Here is a 16,949-nt window from a genome sequence, read left to right as displayed (position 1 = left end):
TCAGCAAACCACCGCCAGTGTAATGCTCCCCCACTGGGGCTTTAAACATTTTAGTTTAAAGATGGGGAGGATGGATGGGAGACAGAGGTGGGATTGCTTCTTAATTCAGCAAACCGCCGCCAGTGTAATGCTCCCCCACTGGGGCTGCAAGTTATCTGGCAAAGCCAGTTATTTGGCCTTTATAGAAGGTCAAAAAGAGGAGAGCCAATCTCACCTCAGACAATAAGATGTTTCAAAGGGCAGGAGCCATAATGGAGAAAGATCTTTTCCTGGACCCTGCCAGTCCAAATTCCTTGACTGATAGGACTTGTAGCATGCCTCTTCTGCCAGCACAGGTGGGGCAAGCCAGTCCATTGGTGTGAGACGGTTCCTCAAATAACCTGGATTTTATGCTGGATTTTAAAGGTAATAACTAACACCGTGAATTGTATCTGGAAGCAAACCACCAGCTAGTGCAGTTGCAAAGCAGTGGTGTAACAATGGCCACCCTAGGGCTACCAAGAACTGCCTGCTCTGCCACACTTTGCACCAGTTGAAGCTTCTGCATGTTCTTCAAGAGTAGCCCCATGTACACCTCATTGCAGTAGTCCAAAAGTGGGATAACCAGGGCTTGAATGACTGAGCACAAGGACTTCTGATTCCAGAAAGGCCACAACTGATGCACAACACAAAGCTACAAAGATTCTTCTAGCATGACTGACACCTGCTTTTTCAGCAGGAGTCACAAATCCAGGAGAGCCCCAAAGTGTCAATCTGGCATAGTGTAACCCCGTCTAGAGCTAAGTTAGTTGAAGTTGGAGAACAAAATTGGAAATAACCCAGAACAAAGTTTTATGGCAATTCTTTTTAGCTTTTAAATAAAATTATTTTAAATTCTATTTATTTGTTTTAGTTTATTTGTTTTTTAAAAAAATCAAGAATCATGTTTGATTATCAGACCAAAAGAAAACCTGATATTGCACCTATAAGTTTGAATTATTTTCAGATTTGTCACAAATTCTGGGGAAAAGTGTGCACATTTCCTCTGACAGCAGAATAAGTAAGCCCTGAACTGTGCTTGAAAGAATTGTATATTAAAGGATAGGAAAGAAAGAAAATCAATGCAGTTATTTTATTTGTATGCATTGCCCATTTTTCACAGCCAGAGGGCAATAGTGTTTCAGGAATGAATGTCACAATGGAAATGGTGCACTTAGTCCCAGGAATAATATTTCCTAGCAACTGCCTAGAAACCAATCCGTATTTATTTAAGTAATAAATGGATTACACAGTGACATATGTGTTATTAAGGCATTTCTTTGCCAGATTTTCATGGGCTTTATTCCAGCATGAATGGGATCATTCCAGCAACAGATCAAGTATTTGGGTTTTTTTTTTTTTTTAAAGATAAATCTAGATTACAATGCTAATACATCATCATCATCATTCTTGTTGTAATTATTCTGTGTGAATTTTATTTTCCATAATGTAGTCACTTTTAATCCAATTTTCCTGACATCCATTTCTGAAGCATTTTTTTCATCAGATAACTGCATTACAGAGTTTGGAGAAGTGCTAAATAAATGGATAATTATGATCCAGAGGACACAGTAACTCTGTGGGTACAAATTAGGTTGGTTTACATTAAAACACAACTTGAACATATTTCTCCCCATCTCTATCCATACTGCATCAGTGTTCTTTGACAAGAAAGAAAGTTTCATTTCTAATTTAATAATTAGGTAAAATAATAGGATGCATGATCCTAAGAAATTTCATTAAGACCAAAGTCCCAGTAATCCCAGAAGGAAGAGAGAAAAAACAGATGTTATCTACAACATACAGTGTAAGGACTGTATCAGCCACTATGCAGGACAGATAGTAGAGAATTAGCAGAGCCCATCCATGAACAACAACTAGCAGCCAGAATACACAGTGAAGACTCCTTCATCTCTCAGCAAATGGCATATTCAGTCACAATTTCAGATGGGAAACTGGACATTCTACACCAAGGCAAATCCAAAATGCCAAGGAATTCCTGGAAGCTTGGCATTCAGGCAAATTACAGTAGTCATCTTTAGACGCATGGAAACAAACAATATTTACACACTATCTAGAAGAGACAATAAAAAACTAAGAAGGAAACAAAAAAGCCAAAGTACATCCTTTTCAGCATAAACACACAGATAAACTGGGATTATATTAGATGAATAAAGAATCAAGCAGAAAATGATACCTTAATCAAGGAACTACCAAGCAGAAAATCATATCCTACTAACACTGACAGAATGGGAAGGGGAGCAAATCCCACACTCATAGGCAGTGATGATATTATCTGTTGGAGTAAAGAAACATCTGCAAGCAAACTACCAAGAGAGAACCAAGGATTCTGCAGTTCAACCCTGAGCTACTTAAATTCTCTAATCCTAGAATTTCATTAAGACCTAATCTTACATTCTAATATAGATTGTCACTTTATCTCCGCATTCTTTTAAAATTAATATTAAAGTGAATATCTGTGTGACATATTTATTTATTTATTTATTTTATTTATTATTGAATTTCTATACCGCCCTACTCCCGAAGGACTCAGGGCGGTGCACAGCCATGAAATAAAACACATAGATATACAAAATTTAAAATCGAATAAAATGAATTAAATAAATTTGGCTGAATTAAGACCCATAATTTAAAATACCCATATTTTAAAATCCATTAAAAATTTAAAATTTACACTTAAAAGGGAGAAGATTTAGGCGAGGCCAGCTTGATGAAATAAATATTATATGAAGGCTTGGATTAAAAATTGGAAATACATGGAAAACTATATGCATACTCCTAAACAAACTTGCCAGGTTCAGTTTATGGTCAGTCATATGATCAGTCATTCACCCAGAGCCTATTGAGGCACATGAATCTTGTAAGTCTCCCATGCTTTCCACTTGGGTTTTTCAGATAGGTGCAGGTAGAACAAACAAAACACATAATCCTGATCAACAACTGAGATATACTGTAATTAGGGACACGCACAATTTTTTATTCACCGAACACTGAGGCACATAATGTTCTTTCCCCTTAACTTGCTCCTTATTTTCTTCTTCTCATTTATGTAGTCCTTGCTCATTTCATTATAACTTCTTCTTCTAGAAGAAGCTCCATCCCACTTCTCTAAATTTATCAGCTTTCACCCCATTTGCACATGCTCATTTCCATTCTTCTCTCCATTAATTCTTATTTCTGTGGTTTTCCCCCTTTTCACTTGTTTTATTTTCTCTTCCACATTCTTTACTTTCCTCCCCCACATTTCCAACAGTGTCCCTCAGATGTCATAGATCTGTTTCTAAAGTGACTAAATTTAATGTGTAACCTGCATCACCCAAGATATCTTGGAGCATTGCAGTCCAACCAGCACTCCAAACAAGCATTGGCAGTCACTGATTTCAGTGGACAACAATTTTTTTCAAAAGTTTTGCTTCCTGAAATACTTTTGGTGATTATAATAGACCCCTTCAAACTAAACATCAATATAATTTCAGAATCTTGAAAAATGTGAAATTAGTTTTAATGTCTATAACGTTTTTAATTGTGCAATGTTTCTGACTTGCTGCATGAGTTGAACAGGGCCAAAAACACTTTGCTGCTGATTTTTGTTTGTTCTTAGTGTCCAATGCATGTTGCTGCAGTATCCAGCAATAGTCAGCCAGCACTGAGAGATCCAGTAGCTCTGGATATCCTTTTTCCATTCCAAACTTTCACCATGTTTGTCAATATTTGCACCTAGATTTTCAGGAAAAGTCCAAGTGTGAGTCTTCGGTGACATGTTCCATTTCATGATCTTGTATGCAGTAAGAAGTTTGTCAACCAGCTGAAAGTAGTTTGGTGCTCTGTAGTTGCCAAGAAAATTTTCAATGACATCCTTGGATTGTGCATGACTTAATGTCCTATGTCCAATAAAACTCCACCAAAGTTTTTAGGACTTTGAATCCTAATTTGATTTAGTTCTACATTTTCAAGTTATGACCATAATGGAGCCTGCCTGTTGTGGTTATGTCATAAGAGTCACAAAACGGATCAGTCAAATTTTACAACCTTTTTTTTTTGTGTTGGCCATGAAACAAATGCTGTGATTTTGCTGAAAAAACCGGAACTGCTGCTCTTTGGCAAGGATGTCATGTCATTTATGTCACATCACCACAGGATGCTGCAAATGGCCATAAATGCATCTGTGTTGCTGAGTGCCGGGAGTATGGGTCATGTGATATGGGGGAGGGGACAACCATCAGAACTTTGGATTTGGATTTGGATAATAAGTCCCCTTTTTCAGGTCCATTGTAACTTTGAACAGTCACTAATCAGAAGTTAAGAACTACCTCTAGTGTATTAGAGGCCTACATCTGTGATTTATGAACATAATTATTAAGCTTCCCTCAAAAGGGAACATAATCTTAACTTGGGAATAGAAACTGAGGTTTGGCAGGAAACTCAGTGTAACATCTCCTGAATATGAAAAAAAAAATAAAATAAAATGGAGGGATGCTAACTTAAATATTAATTAGTTGATCGAGATAGCTTTGAAGAAACTCCATTCAGAATTCATAATGTTGTTTACAATACTAATATTCCTAGCGTGGGATGTAGCTTTCAGGAATTAATTATCTAGTCCTCAGCTGCTATTATACAAAGTGGAATATTGATGTACATTAGGATATTTTCACAGAGAATTTGGAGACGTCTCCTATCCCGGTGAAATTTCAGATATAAGTTCAATATTCATTTAAAACCAGCCTAAAAAAGCTGTTAGCAAGGTTTGGGAAAGCTTTACTCTTTTCACAGGAAGTTAATTTCTTCTGTCTTCCCTTAATAGGGCACAAACATACAAAGAGAGAGAGGGGGGGATAAGAGAGAGAATGAGAGAGAGAATGTATAAGTTGATTTCAACCTGTCACAAAATGAAACTCAAAATATGCCTTCTAAACACCAGATGCTTGGATTTATGCAGGCGTGCTGGGTGGGCTCCACTCCCCTGCTCACATTTTAAGTGTCATTTTCATCCTCTGCTGCTCCAGTTGATGGTAGGTGCATTGTGCCTACAGGTAGGCAGCAATTTGTCACTATCATCTGTGTGCAACAGAAAGGAAACAACAAATTCATTAGATTGCAGGTCTGCAAGGTGACGAAAAGATACTAATGCCTTTATAATGAGGTACAATGGAGCTGCTGGTGACATTTCTCAGGAGCCTCTTTGTTTGCGTGTTTGTGTGTGCTCTTACACTGCTATTCAGGTATACAGATTGATATCATTTATGTCCTAGCATATATAGCCTGGAAAAAAATATCCATGTACTTTAAGACCAGATCTATAGAAAGTGGAGTGGATGATTACTAAAGGCAACAAAATGGTAGCGTAAGTGATGTGGATTTTTCCCCCTCCACCTGTTTGATCTGTTTCTCTTTTTGGACAATTCTCAAAACATGCTTCTTCTTCACAGATTATGAGAAAATAAAAAATAAAAATAAAATCAGACGTGGGGGAAATACCTGAGGCTGATGTTATACATATTTTGCTGGAACAGCTTCTTCCAAATCAGTATCTGAGTCCTAAGCCATGGGAGTTATCTATATATATGTATGGAGACAGTGGTCCTGGAATTAATGCAGATAGCCCTCAACTTACAACCAAATTGGAACTAGAACTTCTCTTGCTTATGTTATGGCTCACACCCAATCTTATGACCTTTTTTGCCATGGTTGTTAAGCAAATTGCTGCAGATTTTAAGCGAAACACACAGCTGTTGAGTGAGTCCAGTTCCCCCATTGACTTTGCTTGTCAGAAGCCATCTTGGAAGGATGCAAATGCCAATCATGTGTACCTGGGATGTTGCAAATGTTGTAAATACATGTTGGTTGCCAAGGGTCTGAATTTGGATCATGTGGCCTTGAGGGTACTATGACAGTCCTAAGGGTGAGGATCATCCATCATTTTTTTCCAGTGTAACTTCAAATGATCACTAAATGAATGGTTGTAAATTGAGGACTACCTGTAACATAAAACTGGGAAAGCTGTTATTCTTGCTGAATCGTACAGCTTATGTTTACCCTTTTTAATAGAGCGAAGCCCAATCAAATGATTATTCAGTCCCTCAAAAAGACTTAAATCTTATTCTTGTTCTCCTAAAAATATAAAATTTGTCCACTAGAGTACATGAAGTATAAACCATACATTCAGATAAAATACCAAAAAACCTTCTCCTGTAAAAAGAAAAGCACAGGTAGCATACACGCATAAATCACTTGTGTTACAGGAAATCATGCCCTGTATTTTTGTTATTATATATTTTGTAGCTTTTTTTAACTAATACCTGAAGCTTTGATATGGATACAATGTTATCACTTTTTAATTATATTAATACAAGAGAGTTTGGCAATACAGACATTATGGTTTGTTGACAATCAGATTATAGAAAAAGCAATATTCATTTATGAATATTTGCTTTCTTCTAGCGTATTAAAATGAGTTTTATTGCTGGTGTAATGATGAAATAGTCTTTTTATGGTTTCTTTAGTAAGACTACTTCAAAACTAACTTGGATAATGTTGAATAAGCACATCTACATTTGAAATTAGCTAGCCCTCTTACTAGTATAAAGATATTACAGAAAAGTCAAGATTTTAAAGAAACAAAACAAAATCCATGATTTTTTAAAGCTATTACTACAAAGGAAATGTCCCCCTCTCAAAACCACAGATGATTATTTTGTGGAGATAATTGGTCAGCTGATATAGTATACATATCTTGTTCATCTATGAACTATATCCGGTTTCTGACATCTACAGCAGTACAAGGAAATATTCTGAAGACATTATTGAATATAATAAAGCATCATAAACTAATGATGGTGAGACTTGGTTTTAGAATTTAGTATTTGGCTAAGAGTTATAAAATGTGTTACAACTGCATGTCAAGAGAAGAAACAATGACAGCAGAACCAAGGTAATTGACATGTTCATTTGCAAAAGTTTGGAATGAAGAAAAAGACCTTGGTGCAGGTCCTATATGGTTACTGGAAATCGTCAGCTAATCATTTTACAGCACATTGTAGTTCACTGGATTGTTGTGGACATAAAATGAGGGAAGATCTCCCTCATCTACTTATTTACTTACAGTCTCAGATGAATAAAAGTCAAATTCAAAATTTAAAATTCAGAAGCACCAATAAAACACGGATATAAAATTTAAAATTCATAACAAAAACAAAAAACGTTCCGAAACAATTAATAATTAGAAGATATTACCTGCCTTCTATAAACCATAGCTATTGTAAGAAACTTGACAACCTTAAGGTTGTTGTCCAAATAAGATCTTGTAGTTGGAAAATTATAGTTTCTTGATCAGAAAGAGACTAAAGTTTCTGATAATTAGGTTTATGAATGCTGGATGTCATACATTTATAAGATGTATGCCCAAACATGTGCATCTGTACATGAAGTATGTATCAGGAGCCTGGTGGCGCAGCAGACTAAAGCAGACTGTTATTAACACCAGCTGCCTGCAATTACTGCAAGTTCAAATTTCATCAGGCTCAAGGTTGACTCAGCCTTCCATCCTTTCTAAGGTAGGTGAAATGAGGACCCAGATTGTGGGGGCAATAAGATGACTTTGTATAAATATACAAAAGTATGAAGGCTATTGCTTAACGCATTGTAAGCCGCCCTGAGTCTCCAGAGAAGGGCGGCATATAAATCAATTTTTTTTAAAAAAAAAAGTAAGTGCACGTATTTGAAAGAGATCATATGGTTTTATATGTCAATTTATGTTTGAAAAATATGTCTTCATTGGAATGGAGCATTTCCATATCAAGGTAATATTTCTTCTTCCCAAACTAGTGATTATGGATTTGAGCGGCACAGCAATGACCAGTGTTTGCCAGCTTTTTGGTATAACCCATCATCTTTGTCGAAAGAGTGCAGTCTTGGTCAAAGTTATCTCAATAGCACTGGGTAAGTCATCAAAGCTATAATATTTATTTGTTAAGATTATCAACTGTAATGATGTTGACCCATTACCATATTATTCCTCAGTCTGTGGTTTTCTTTATATCTTGAGTGATACTTTTTGAAATGGAAAGCTGAGTCAGGATTATTAGAAAACTATAAAAAGTATAATTGCCCTTTATTGATGACAACATCAGAAAATCTTTTTAAGTTTTCCAAAATGTCCCTCAACAAATAGGGAAGATAAAGATTTATCAATACTGTCTATGACCCTATAAATTTATTATCACTATATTTGGCAGGTAAAAATTTATATTGAGTTATAAAACTGAAAGTTTACTCATTTTCCCGCTCACATTTGTGAGTTCATTTGGCCCAGCATGGTAATGACAAGTGTTACTTTCTACTTTATTGTGATAAAACAGCACCAAATACATTTGCCAGTACTATTAACTCTGATAACTGGTGTATTCTTCTTCTCAATATCAGAGCATGACAAGTGGGTAAAGTTCCATACCAAGTCAATTTATACTGTTTCATGATTCAGTGGTTTAAATATCTGACATGTGACAGTGATGGTCTGGGAAAGGGAGCTATCATTAGAAACAAGCAGCTTGTAGCTAGCCTCTTCAGGGTTCTTTGTTCTTCTTTTCACAGGTACAGAAAGGTCGTGTCTAATAACTGCACAGACGGTGTGCGTGAGCAGTACACAGCCAAGCCGCAGCAGTGTCCTGGCAAAGCCCCGCGAGGACTTCGGGTTGTCACATCAGATGGCACACTGACAACAGAACAAGGGCATAATGTTACCTTCATGGTACAGCTGGAAGAGGTATGGTCTGTTTAACATGTTCCCCACTGGGGTTTCTGAGTCAGAATCATTTAGAAGAAAATGAATGGGACAGAACAGAATTAATTAACTAGTGCGATTTAACTGATTAGTGACTTGACAAATTTGTGCTGTACATCTGATCTATCATCCTATTATAAAAGGGGCTTGATTCTTTCCTCTATGGTCTATCTTGTTTGCTGTTTGTACCTCTGCCCTCACTGACACTGAAATAAGAATATCTTGGCTAATGTTGCAAAACAAATGCAAGATTACCATGTACAGCATTTGCAAAGCATGGGTTTCTATAACACCTCATTTCACAATTAGCATGTTCACAGTACAAAAAAGTCTAGATTAAAATGGTGCTGTAACTTTGACTATTTCAGATAATTATGTTTACTTTAAGGAAGATTAAGGAAGGAAAAGGTTTCTTAACCTTACAAGAAGACAGCCAACGGATCATATGTAGAATCTATCAACTGAATAGTAAAAAATATTTGAGGAATAATCAACCAAAAATTATTTAGACACGTGTAAATTTTAGGGTTGCTAAATATAAAGGAAAATCTGTAGTGTGTGGCCCCAGCAAAATCCATGTTCTTGAATTTTGCAGTTTGTACAGAAAATTTCCATAGATCTTATCAGTCCTAATCTTTAACTGGTATATTACACTGGCTCTCTTATACTTTTCGATGGCATGAGGTGTATTGCAAGATTCAAAGCTGCATTGGTAAATATTGGAATAAAAAAAATGAACTATGCTATAGCTGAAGCTATATGGGTGTTGTTGTGGCCCGCCAGCGGCCTGCACGGATTGTGGCTGATACCGACAATGAGGAGGCTGGTGTAGTGTCGCGCCAACAGCCTGTGCAGCCGGCGCTCGAGTCAGACAGTGAGGAGGTTGAAGAGGATGTGGTGCCAGAGGCAGAGACTCAGTCAGGGCCTTCAGAACCTCCAGAGACTCCTTCAAGTGAAGAAAGTGAAGTGGAGGAGCCTCTTCTCAATGCTCCAGCACGCAGGGCTGCCAAAAGGCAGGAGTGGCTACTCAGGAGGTCTCCTCGAGAGTAAGGCTTGGGGCTAATTGGCCACTCCCTTAGCCTATTTAAGTTCTCTCACAGATAGCAAACGCTGCTGGAAACAACGTTTAATTACTATGCAGAGCATTTTGAGAGTGAGTTTCTTGTTACATCATGGTTTCTGGGCTGGTTGCGAACCCTTGTCGGACTTTGTTTATTCTCTGTAATTCATAGCAGGCTGATAAGGACATTTGCACAGAAAGCCTGCATTTTGAAAGGGGTCTGTTTGTATTAAACAGAGTTTTTGGAACTTTGTGTGTGTCACACTTCTTGGGATCTGGAGCTGGGGCAGAATAGGTGTATAAAGGAGGAAAAGATTACGTTATACAACAGGAAACCTTGTTTGTACAATAGATTTGCCATATGAAGGACCGTCTTTTCCTGCTTACATCTTCCCTATCTGCCAGATCAGGGAGGCAGGGAATGCTATTGATCTCTTCCTAAGAAGGTACATCTAATGGGATCAAGAAGAAGGCCCTTCTTCATGGTGGCTCCTTCCCTCTGGAACACCATCTAAATATAAGATTGGCCCCTAATTTGGCACTTTTTGCAAGGCCCTGAAGACCTGTGTCCCATCCCAGTATACACATATAAACACAGACATATATAGAGAGAGAGATAAAGAGAGCATGGGTAGATTATGTGTGTTATTTCACACACACAGCTAACTCCTACTACAGTCTCTTCTATGTCTAAGGCACAGGATGACAGCCCCATGATGCTTGGGGTTCAAGATTTGGCCAAGGCAAATGCAGTTTCCATGGATTTAAGGCACAACAAAAACCACAAGACTCCATCAGGTTTTGTTTTTTAATTTATTTATTTACAAAATTTGTAGGCCTCCATCTTACCTCAAGGTAACTCTGGGCACCTTACAAGGTTTCAGGCACAAACCAGGCAACTTGGCGTCAATGGGTTCCAAGCACAATGAAAGCAGCATAATCTCAATGAGTTTAAGGCACAACAAAGGCAGCTTAACTTTGATGGGTTCAAAGGCAAGACAATGGCAACATGGTTCCAACAGTTTCAAGGCCTGATGAAAGTATCTTGGCATAAATGGATTCAAGGCAATGGATCAAGATTATTCATGGATTGACAGATTACAAATAGTTGCCTCCAACAAGCCCAGACTCCAAATGCCAAAGTAAATAGACACTGACTGTTGCACCTCATTGAGAAGGCTGAGGCTGCCTCCATTGCACTTCCCTCTGCTCAGCTCTGTGATTGGGCAAGGGTGGCAACTCCTCTTCTGCTAACCAGCTGCAGCTGCACCTTTCTCTGGCCTGCGTGGCCAACTGGTCATCCACAATAAATGACTACAACTGTTCCTCTTCTCCTCCTTGCACAGCTGTCTGATTATCCAGCTGCTTCTCACTGCTAAATTTTCCTGACATTCCTGGTATAGCCTTGCCTAGACCATCCAAATTTGCCACAGAGAGACTTCCACATCCCCCTGGTGCTCCCCATAGTGCTTTTTTAGAGGTCCCCAGAGTTGGCACTTCTTCATTGTCCAAGCCAATGCCCAAGAGAGCCATTACAATCTAGTTTTGTCAATGGGTCTGGGGAGCTTGATGGAGCACATCAAGTGGCTTATTTAATTGACTGTTGTTGCCAGGTGGCTGGGAGCTTATTGCTTTCTAATGTTGTTATATTGCGTTTTCTTTGTAAGCTACCCAGAGTTCACTGAGTTAATTGGGTACCATATGGGTACCATATAAATTTTGTTAAATAACTAAAATAAATTTGAGAAAAGGCAAATTGGAAGACATATTATGGACTTTTGATACATCACATACCATTTGATGATGGTAGTTTCAAGTTCATTTTGAATATCTAAATTTCACTGAAGGGGATATAGAATTATATAGCTGGAATTAATTTGCATAGTAAAGATGAAATTATATGCATTTATATTGTAATCCTGAATTCATTTATCAAGAAATAAATCCTATTCAAGTCAATGGAACTTAATTTTAATTAGACAAATATTTTTTTAATTAATGCAAGATTAAAAACATTCATAAGCTAAATTTAATAAAACAAAATTATTCCACCAGAAGAACCTTGTATACCATTTCCATCAACCATGCATCTTCAGCATAAGTAAAAAAAGTTAATATGTATACAGAAAATATAAAGCAAATTACAGATAATTTCACTCTGGAAGAAAAGGAGAAGAAACATCTGCCTGATACAAAGACCAATTAAAACTTCATCTGAAACATCTGCAAGGATACAAGTTAACATAACTAAAGACTTCCAAGTAGAATGTGAGGCTTGAGATTCAAATTTATAAAATTTGAGTTGCATCTCATTGTTTTAATACTTTGATTTACATATAAATCCTGGCACTTTGTAGAAAAAGAATTATGCTTGCAGCTTCTTCAAGGAGATTGAAATTGACTGTTTGAAGATATCATTCTTGTTAGAATGATTAAAATTAGCAATATTATCTCTTAAGAGGCAAAATGCAGAGGATGTAATCAAGGTATAATGATGTTTGATAAGCCTGTCAGGTTGTTATATCAGAAGAATCAGAAAAACTGGAAAATGAATATAAGTAAGAAACCATGATCATCAGGCAAACATGAAAAAAAGGAATCTTCACTAGGATTTTGCTAACAAATTTGTCAAATAAAAGCAATAACAATGGCAAACCAGCAGAAACATATCTTACTTTCATGCCTTGGTAGAATAATATTTTTCCATGAGTGGAAGACAAGTAAAAAGAAGAGCTCTTTCAAACTGGACCTTTGGCATAGATTTTGAGAGAAAACTAGACTAAATTTCAAACTATGCTAAGCTTCTGGTTATTTTGCTATTTTAAAATAGGAACCATAATAATGGCAGTGTGTAAGTGGACGAAATGCAAACTGAACTAGAGTAGAACAAAACATTAGAAAGGTTATTGAGAAATGCAATGCACTAACACAAGTTTGAGAGTATTCAGCAATCTATTTCACTGAATATATGAGCTACCTAGTTGTAGATATATCACAATTTTCAAGGTTTTCAGAGTATATTTTCAAATAATGCAAGTCTATTGGATTTGGAAAAGTGTTAAACAGTACCCCTAATTTCATATGTTGGTGTATTACCTGGGGATCCTATATAATGCAAGTTTTGTAGCATAAATACAGAAGTTGAAAAGTATTACATACTGTCTTTTAATAACCACTAACATAGTAACCTACTTTGTCCAATATCACTGCTTTTTAAAAAATGCTATGGACATTTTCCTGAACCTCTGAAAGGTGAAATGATTGGTTTTAATTGCTTCCCTTTATTCACCAGAAACAGCATTTTGACTCTCTTAAAATGATTGAAAGCACATGATTTCTTTGCAGTCACTTAAATAATCATAAAATGATGTTTCAGAGATCCTATAGCTCTGTTGAATGCAGCCAGGACTGCACTGGCTTTTTTGGCAGCTGCAGCACACTGCTAGCTCCTATTTGAGTGATTGTCCACTAGGAATCCAAGATCATTCTTGCAGTTACTACTGTTGAGCCATGTACCAACTATTCCGTACCTTTGCATTTGGTTTTTCCTGCCTAAGTGTAGAACTTCACTTTTCTCACTACTGAATTTAATTTTGTTAAGTTAGGGCACACAGTGTTCAAATCTATCAAGTTTCTTCTTTAACGTGAACCTATTGGCTTTTCCTGCAAGCTTGATATCAGCTGCAAATTTGATGAGTTCCACTGATGTAGCTATTAAAGAATTATTGGCCCTAAGAAAGACCCTTGAGGTACCCCATTGAATATTTCCTTCATATACATGCAGTTTCTACATGTTGAGTGGGGTTGGTCCATTTAGTAGTGATGCTGTCTAACCACATTTTTCTATTTTATCAAGCTATTGTTATCTAGTAGCTTGTTATCTAATTTATCAAATGCCTTACTGAAGTCCAAGTAAATTATATCCACAGCATTTCACTGGTCCACACATTTTGTTACTTTGTCAAAGAATGCAGTAAGATTTGTCTGGCATGGTCTGTTTTTGACAAACCCATATTGGTTTTTGGTTATGGCTGTATTTGCCTCCAGATGTTTGCAGATTTGTTGCTTGATTATCTTTTCCAGGATCTTCCCGTGTATAGATGTCAGACTGATAGGTGTTTAGTTTCCTGGATCCAATTCTTCCCCTTTTTTGAAGATGGGAACTACAACTTTTCTAGTCTTCTGGTAGTTTTCCAGTATTCCAGGATCTTTGAAAGATATGGTTCAGTGGTTCTGAGATCATGTCTGCCAGTTTCTTCAGAACCTTGGGGTGTAATTCATTTTGTCCCGGTGATTAGAACTCATCTAGAGTGGATAGGTGTTCTCTTACCATTTTCTTGCTTATTTTGACTTGCATTCCTAATCTGCATTTTACAGTATTTTTTGATAGGTTGGGCTATTTTTTCCTTTTGTGTAAAGACAGATGCAAAAAATAATAATAATTAAACAGTTCTGCTTTCCCCCTGCTGCTCATCACCTTCTTGCCATTTTCTCCCATTAATAGACAATAACATCTCAGAAAGACTAAACCCACATTCTATCTAGCAGAATAAAAACAAAACAAAGCATTAAAATATAAATTATTGGGAATTTGTTATAGTTACCTTGTCATTGCTTTATATTACCTATAGTACCTAAAGCAAATAATCAAGGCTTACAACAGTGATTTATTAGACAGTATAATCGGAGGGGGTCTCCTCTGAAAAAATAATGGGAAAAAACAGTCTTGCTGACAAAGAGCTGCACTCATATTTCAGAAAGTAGGGGGAAATGCCTGCATATATACTCATAAGTAACAATATAATGAACATAGTAATAGAAGGGCAGGAAGTAACCTGTTTTCTACAGAGAACAATGGATTTAGAAGAAACATTTGCATCTTGAGATTCAGGGGTTGCTATGGAAATGTTCTGGTAAAACTCATGTGAGCTTCAATGACTATTCCTTATGTCTCAATTTGTCTATTAAACAATCCCACTCATCTGAAGACTGATTCCCCCCACAGTCCACACAAAGATTCTACATTTGATTGAGAACTGCTGTAGACTCATGTTCTTATAGCATAATTTAGGCTGGTCACTGAGGTGATTTACATCCACTTTAGTTGCAGTACAAAATAAAATTGCATGGTTTATTTTCTTTTTTCTTTGCAGTCTATAGGCACTAAGAACCCTGTGGGACATGGTGGAGTTTGATTTTCACATAAACTTTTGTGCCACTCAACCTCCCACTGGTTGGACTCAAGGGTGTCATGAATTTTAAAGTTAACAACCAGCCATAATCATTCCAGTTCAGGTGCTAACCAGGACCACTATAGTGAATTGAAAGAAAGTTAATCCTAATAAGTTCAGACACTAAAGGACTTAAAGGACAATCTTTGTCTGATCAGTCAATCAACAGCTGACCCGTCAATCTAGATAGGCAGGAATATCTGAAGCCTGCAAAAATCAAATTCTAATCATTGACTGGCAAGATTCCCTCTCAGGTAGATCTCTATGTATTGTCCTTTGCTCTTCTTGGAGTTTTTTTTTTTTTTTCAGGGCTGGCTGAAAAACCAGGTAAAATAAAAAGCTTCCACCAACAAAAGTATGGTTTTGAGATTAGGATATTTCAGAGCAATCTGAGGCATAGTGGAAAGTAGGATGCACATTAGAATACTGATTTTATTTTATGGACTATACAATGAAGAATTGGGAGTTCATTTTGTGTGCATTTGTGTCTTTGTGTTGTAAATTTAATCTCTTCAGAGATGTTCTCTTTTCCCTTTCTCTTTTGTTTTCTTTCAATTCACTTCCTATTCTTTAACTTTGTACTTGAATTTTTAATTAATCAGTGATTTTTATTCTGGAAAGCACTTTAGTCTGACCATATATAATGTCAGTTAGCTACGGAAGTAATGAATGAGGGAGATTACCAGTTGTTTCTTCTTGAGTAAATTTGGGCTGAGTAAGATTTCCTTGGGTTAAAATGGCTGCTAGCTGCATCATCATATAGGGTCTTCCAGAGTTATGGGAGGGTTAAGGATTTATACTGTGGAAGTCAGAGAGCCCAATATACCACCTTCCCTCCCACTCAGGCCAATTAGATTCCTCTTAATTTCCTCTTTGGATAAACAGCTTACACTGAACTCATACCTATATCCCTGAGTGCAGCTTCTGAAGAAATCACTTGGCTGCTAAATTTTCCTGTCAGCCTACCTCCACTACTTCCAAAAGGAATTTATATGCAGAAGGAATGAAAGTAAGTGCAGGGATTTTGTATTTCATGAGTTGTCATAAGTCAGATGCTGGGGTATTGAATGTCATTGTGGTTTTCTCTGTGTACTACTTTTGGCTTTGCAGAAATACTGATTAGATCAGCTGTTCCTTGCCTGTTCTCAATATTCTGAGGCCAGCAGAAATGAAGACAATTGCTTAGCTGGCTTCAAAATGCTTTTCATTAGAGAAGGGAAAATGTGCATGTGAAAAAGTCTTTTGTTTTATGTATTATTGAAATGGCATTACCTTGACCAAATTAATATCGACTTGAGAAAATCAGTCTGCATATATGATTTATTTGATCAAGTAAATTTATTTGGTTTGATTTATTTGGTCAAATAAATGTTACAAAAAGAGCTCTCTGATAAACCGAAAGACAAAAAAGGTAAGTATAAAAAATGAAAAGAGGGACATACATCTAAAACAGAATACCAGCATATAGGCAAAATCTGCAAAGATGAAGTCAGGAAAGCTAAGGGTCAGAACTAAGACTTGCAACAACTGTCAAAAATAATTTTTAAAAAGTTTATTTAAACATGTAAAAGAACATGAAAAGGGTCAAGGAAACAATTGGCACATGTGTATAAGTAATAACTTTCATCATATAGAAAGTATGTTCCTCAGAGCACAGGAAAATATGAATGGAAAACAATACAGATTAAAACTTGTTTGGAACAGGCACTATTTCTCTGCTCCCTCCTCTGTTTTCCTTGAGTTATTTCATTTGTGGCAGAAAAATATCTCATTGGTTAAATACTTTACTTTTGCTTCCTTGTCCTGGTGCTTCAGATATTTAAATGTCAACGTTTTGATG

At 36.7% G+C, this 16,949-nt stretch overlaps 1 protein-coding gene across 1 annotated transcript in view; it reads left to right on the top strand.

The window, feature by feature from the left end:
- LOC139318790 (VPS10 domain-containing receptor SorCS1-like) overlaps nucleotides 1-16,949 on the top strand; it is a 403,261-nt gene that overhangs the window by 349,536 nt on the left and 36,776 nt on the right. Inside the window, exons 17-18 of the mRNA XM_070946400.1 lie at nucleotides 7,864-7,977; nucleotides 8,629-8,800. Of these exons, the coding sequence (XP_070802501.1) occupies nucleotides 7,864-7,977; nucleotides 8,629-8,800 (286 nt within the window). The remainder of the gene's footprint in view (nucleotides 1-7,863; nucleotides 7,978-8,628; nucleotides 8,801-16,949) is intronic.

Source organism: Pituophis catenifer, unplaced genomic scaffold (genome assembly GCF_029215685.1).
Source record: "Pituophis catenifer annectens isolate HBS135680 unplaced genomic scaffold, rPitCat1.0.hap2 SCAF_6, whole genome shotgun sequence".
In the NCBI taxonomy this organism is placed as follows: Eukaryota; Metazoa; Chordata; class Lepidosauria; order Squamata; family Colubridae; genus Pituophis; species Pituophis catenifer.
Note: the sequence above shows the minus strand (reverse complement) of the source record. Positions and strands in the feature narration are given on the sequence as shown.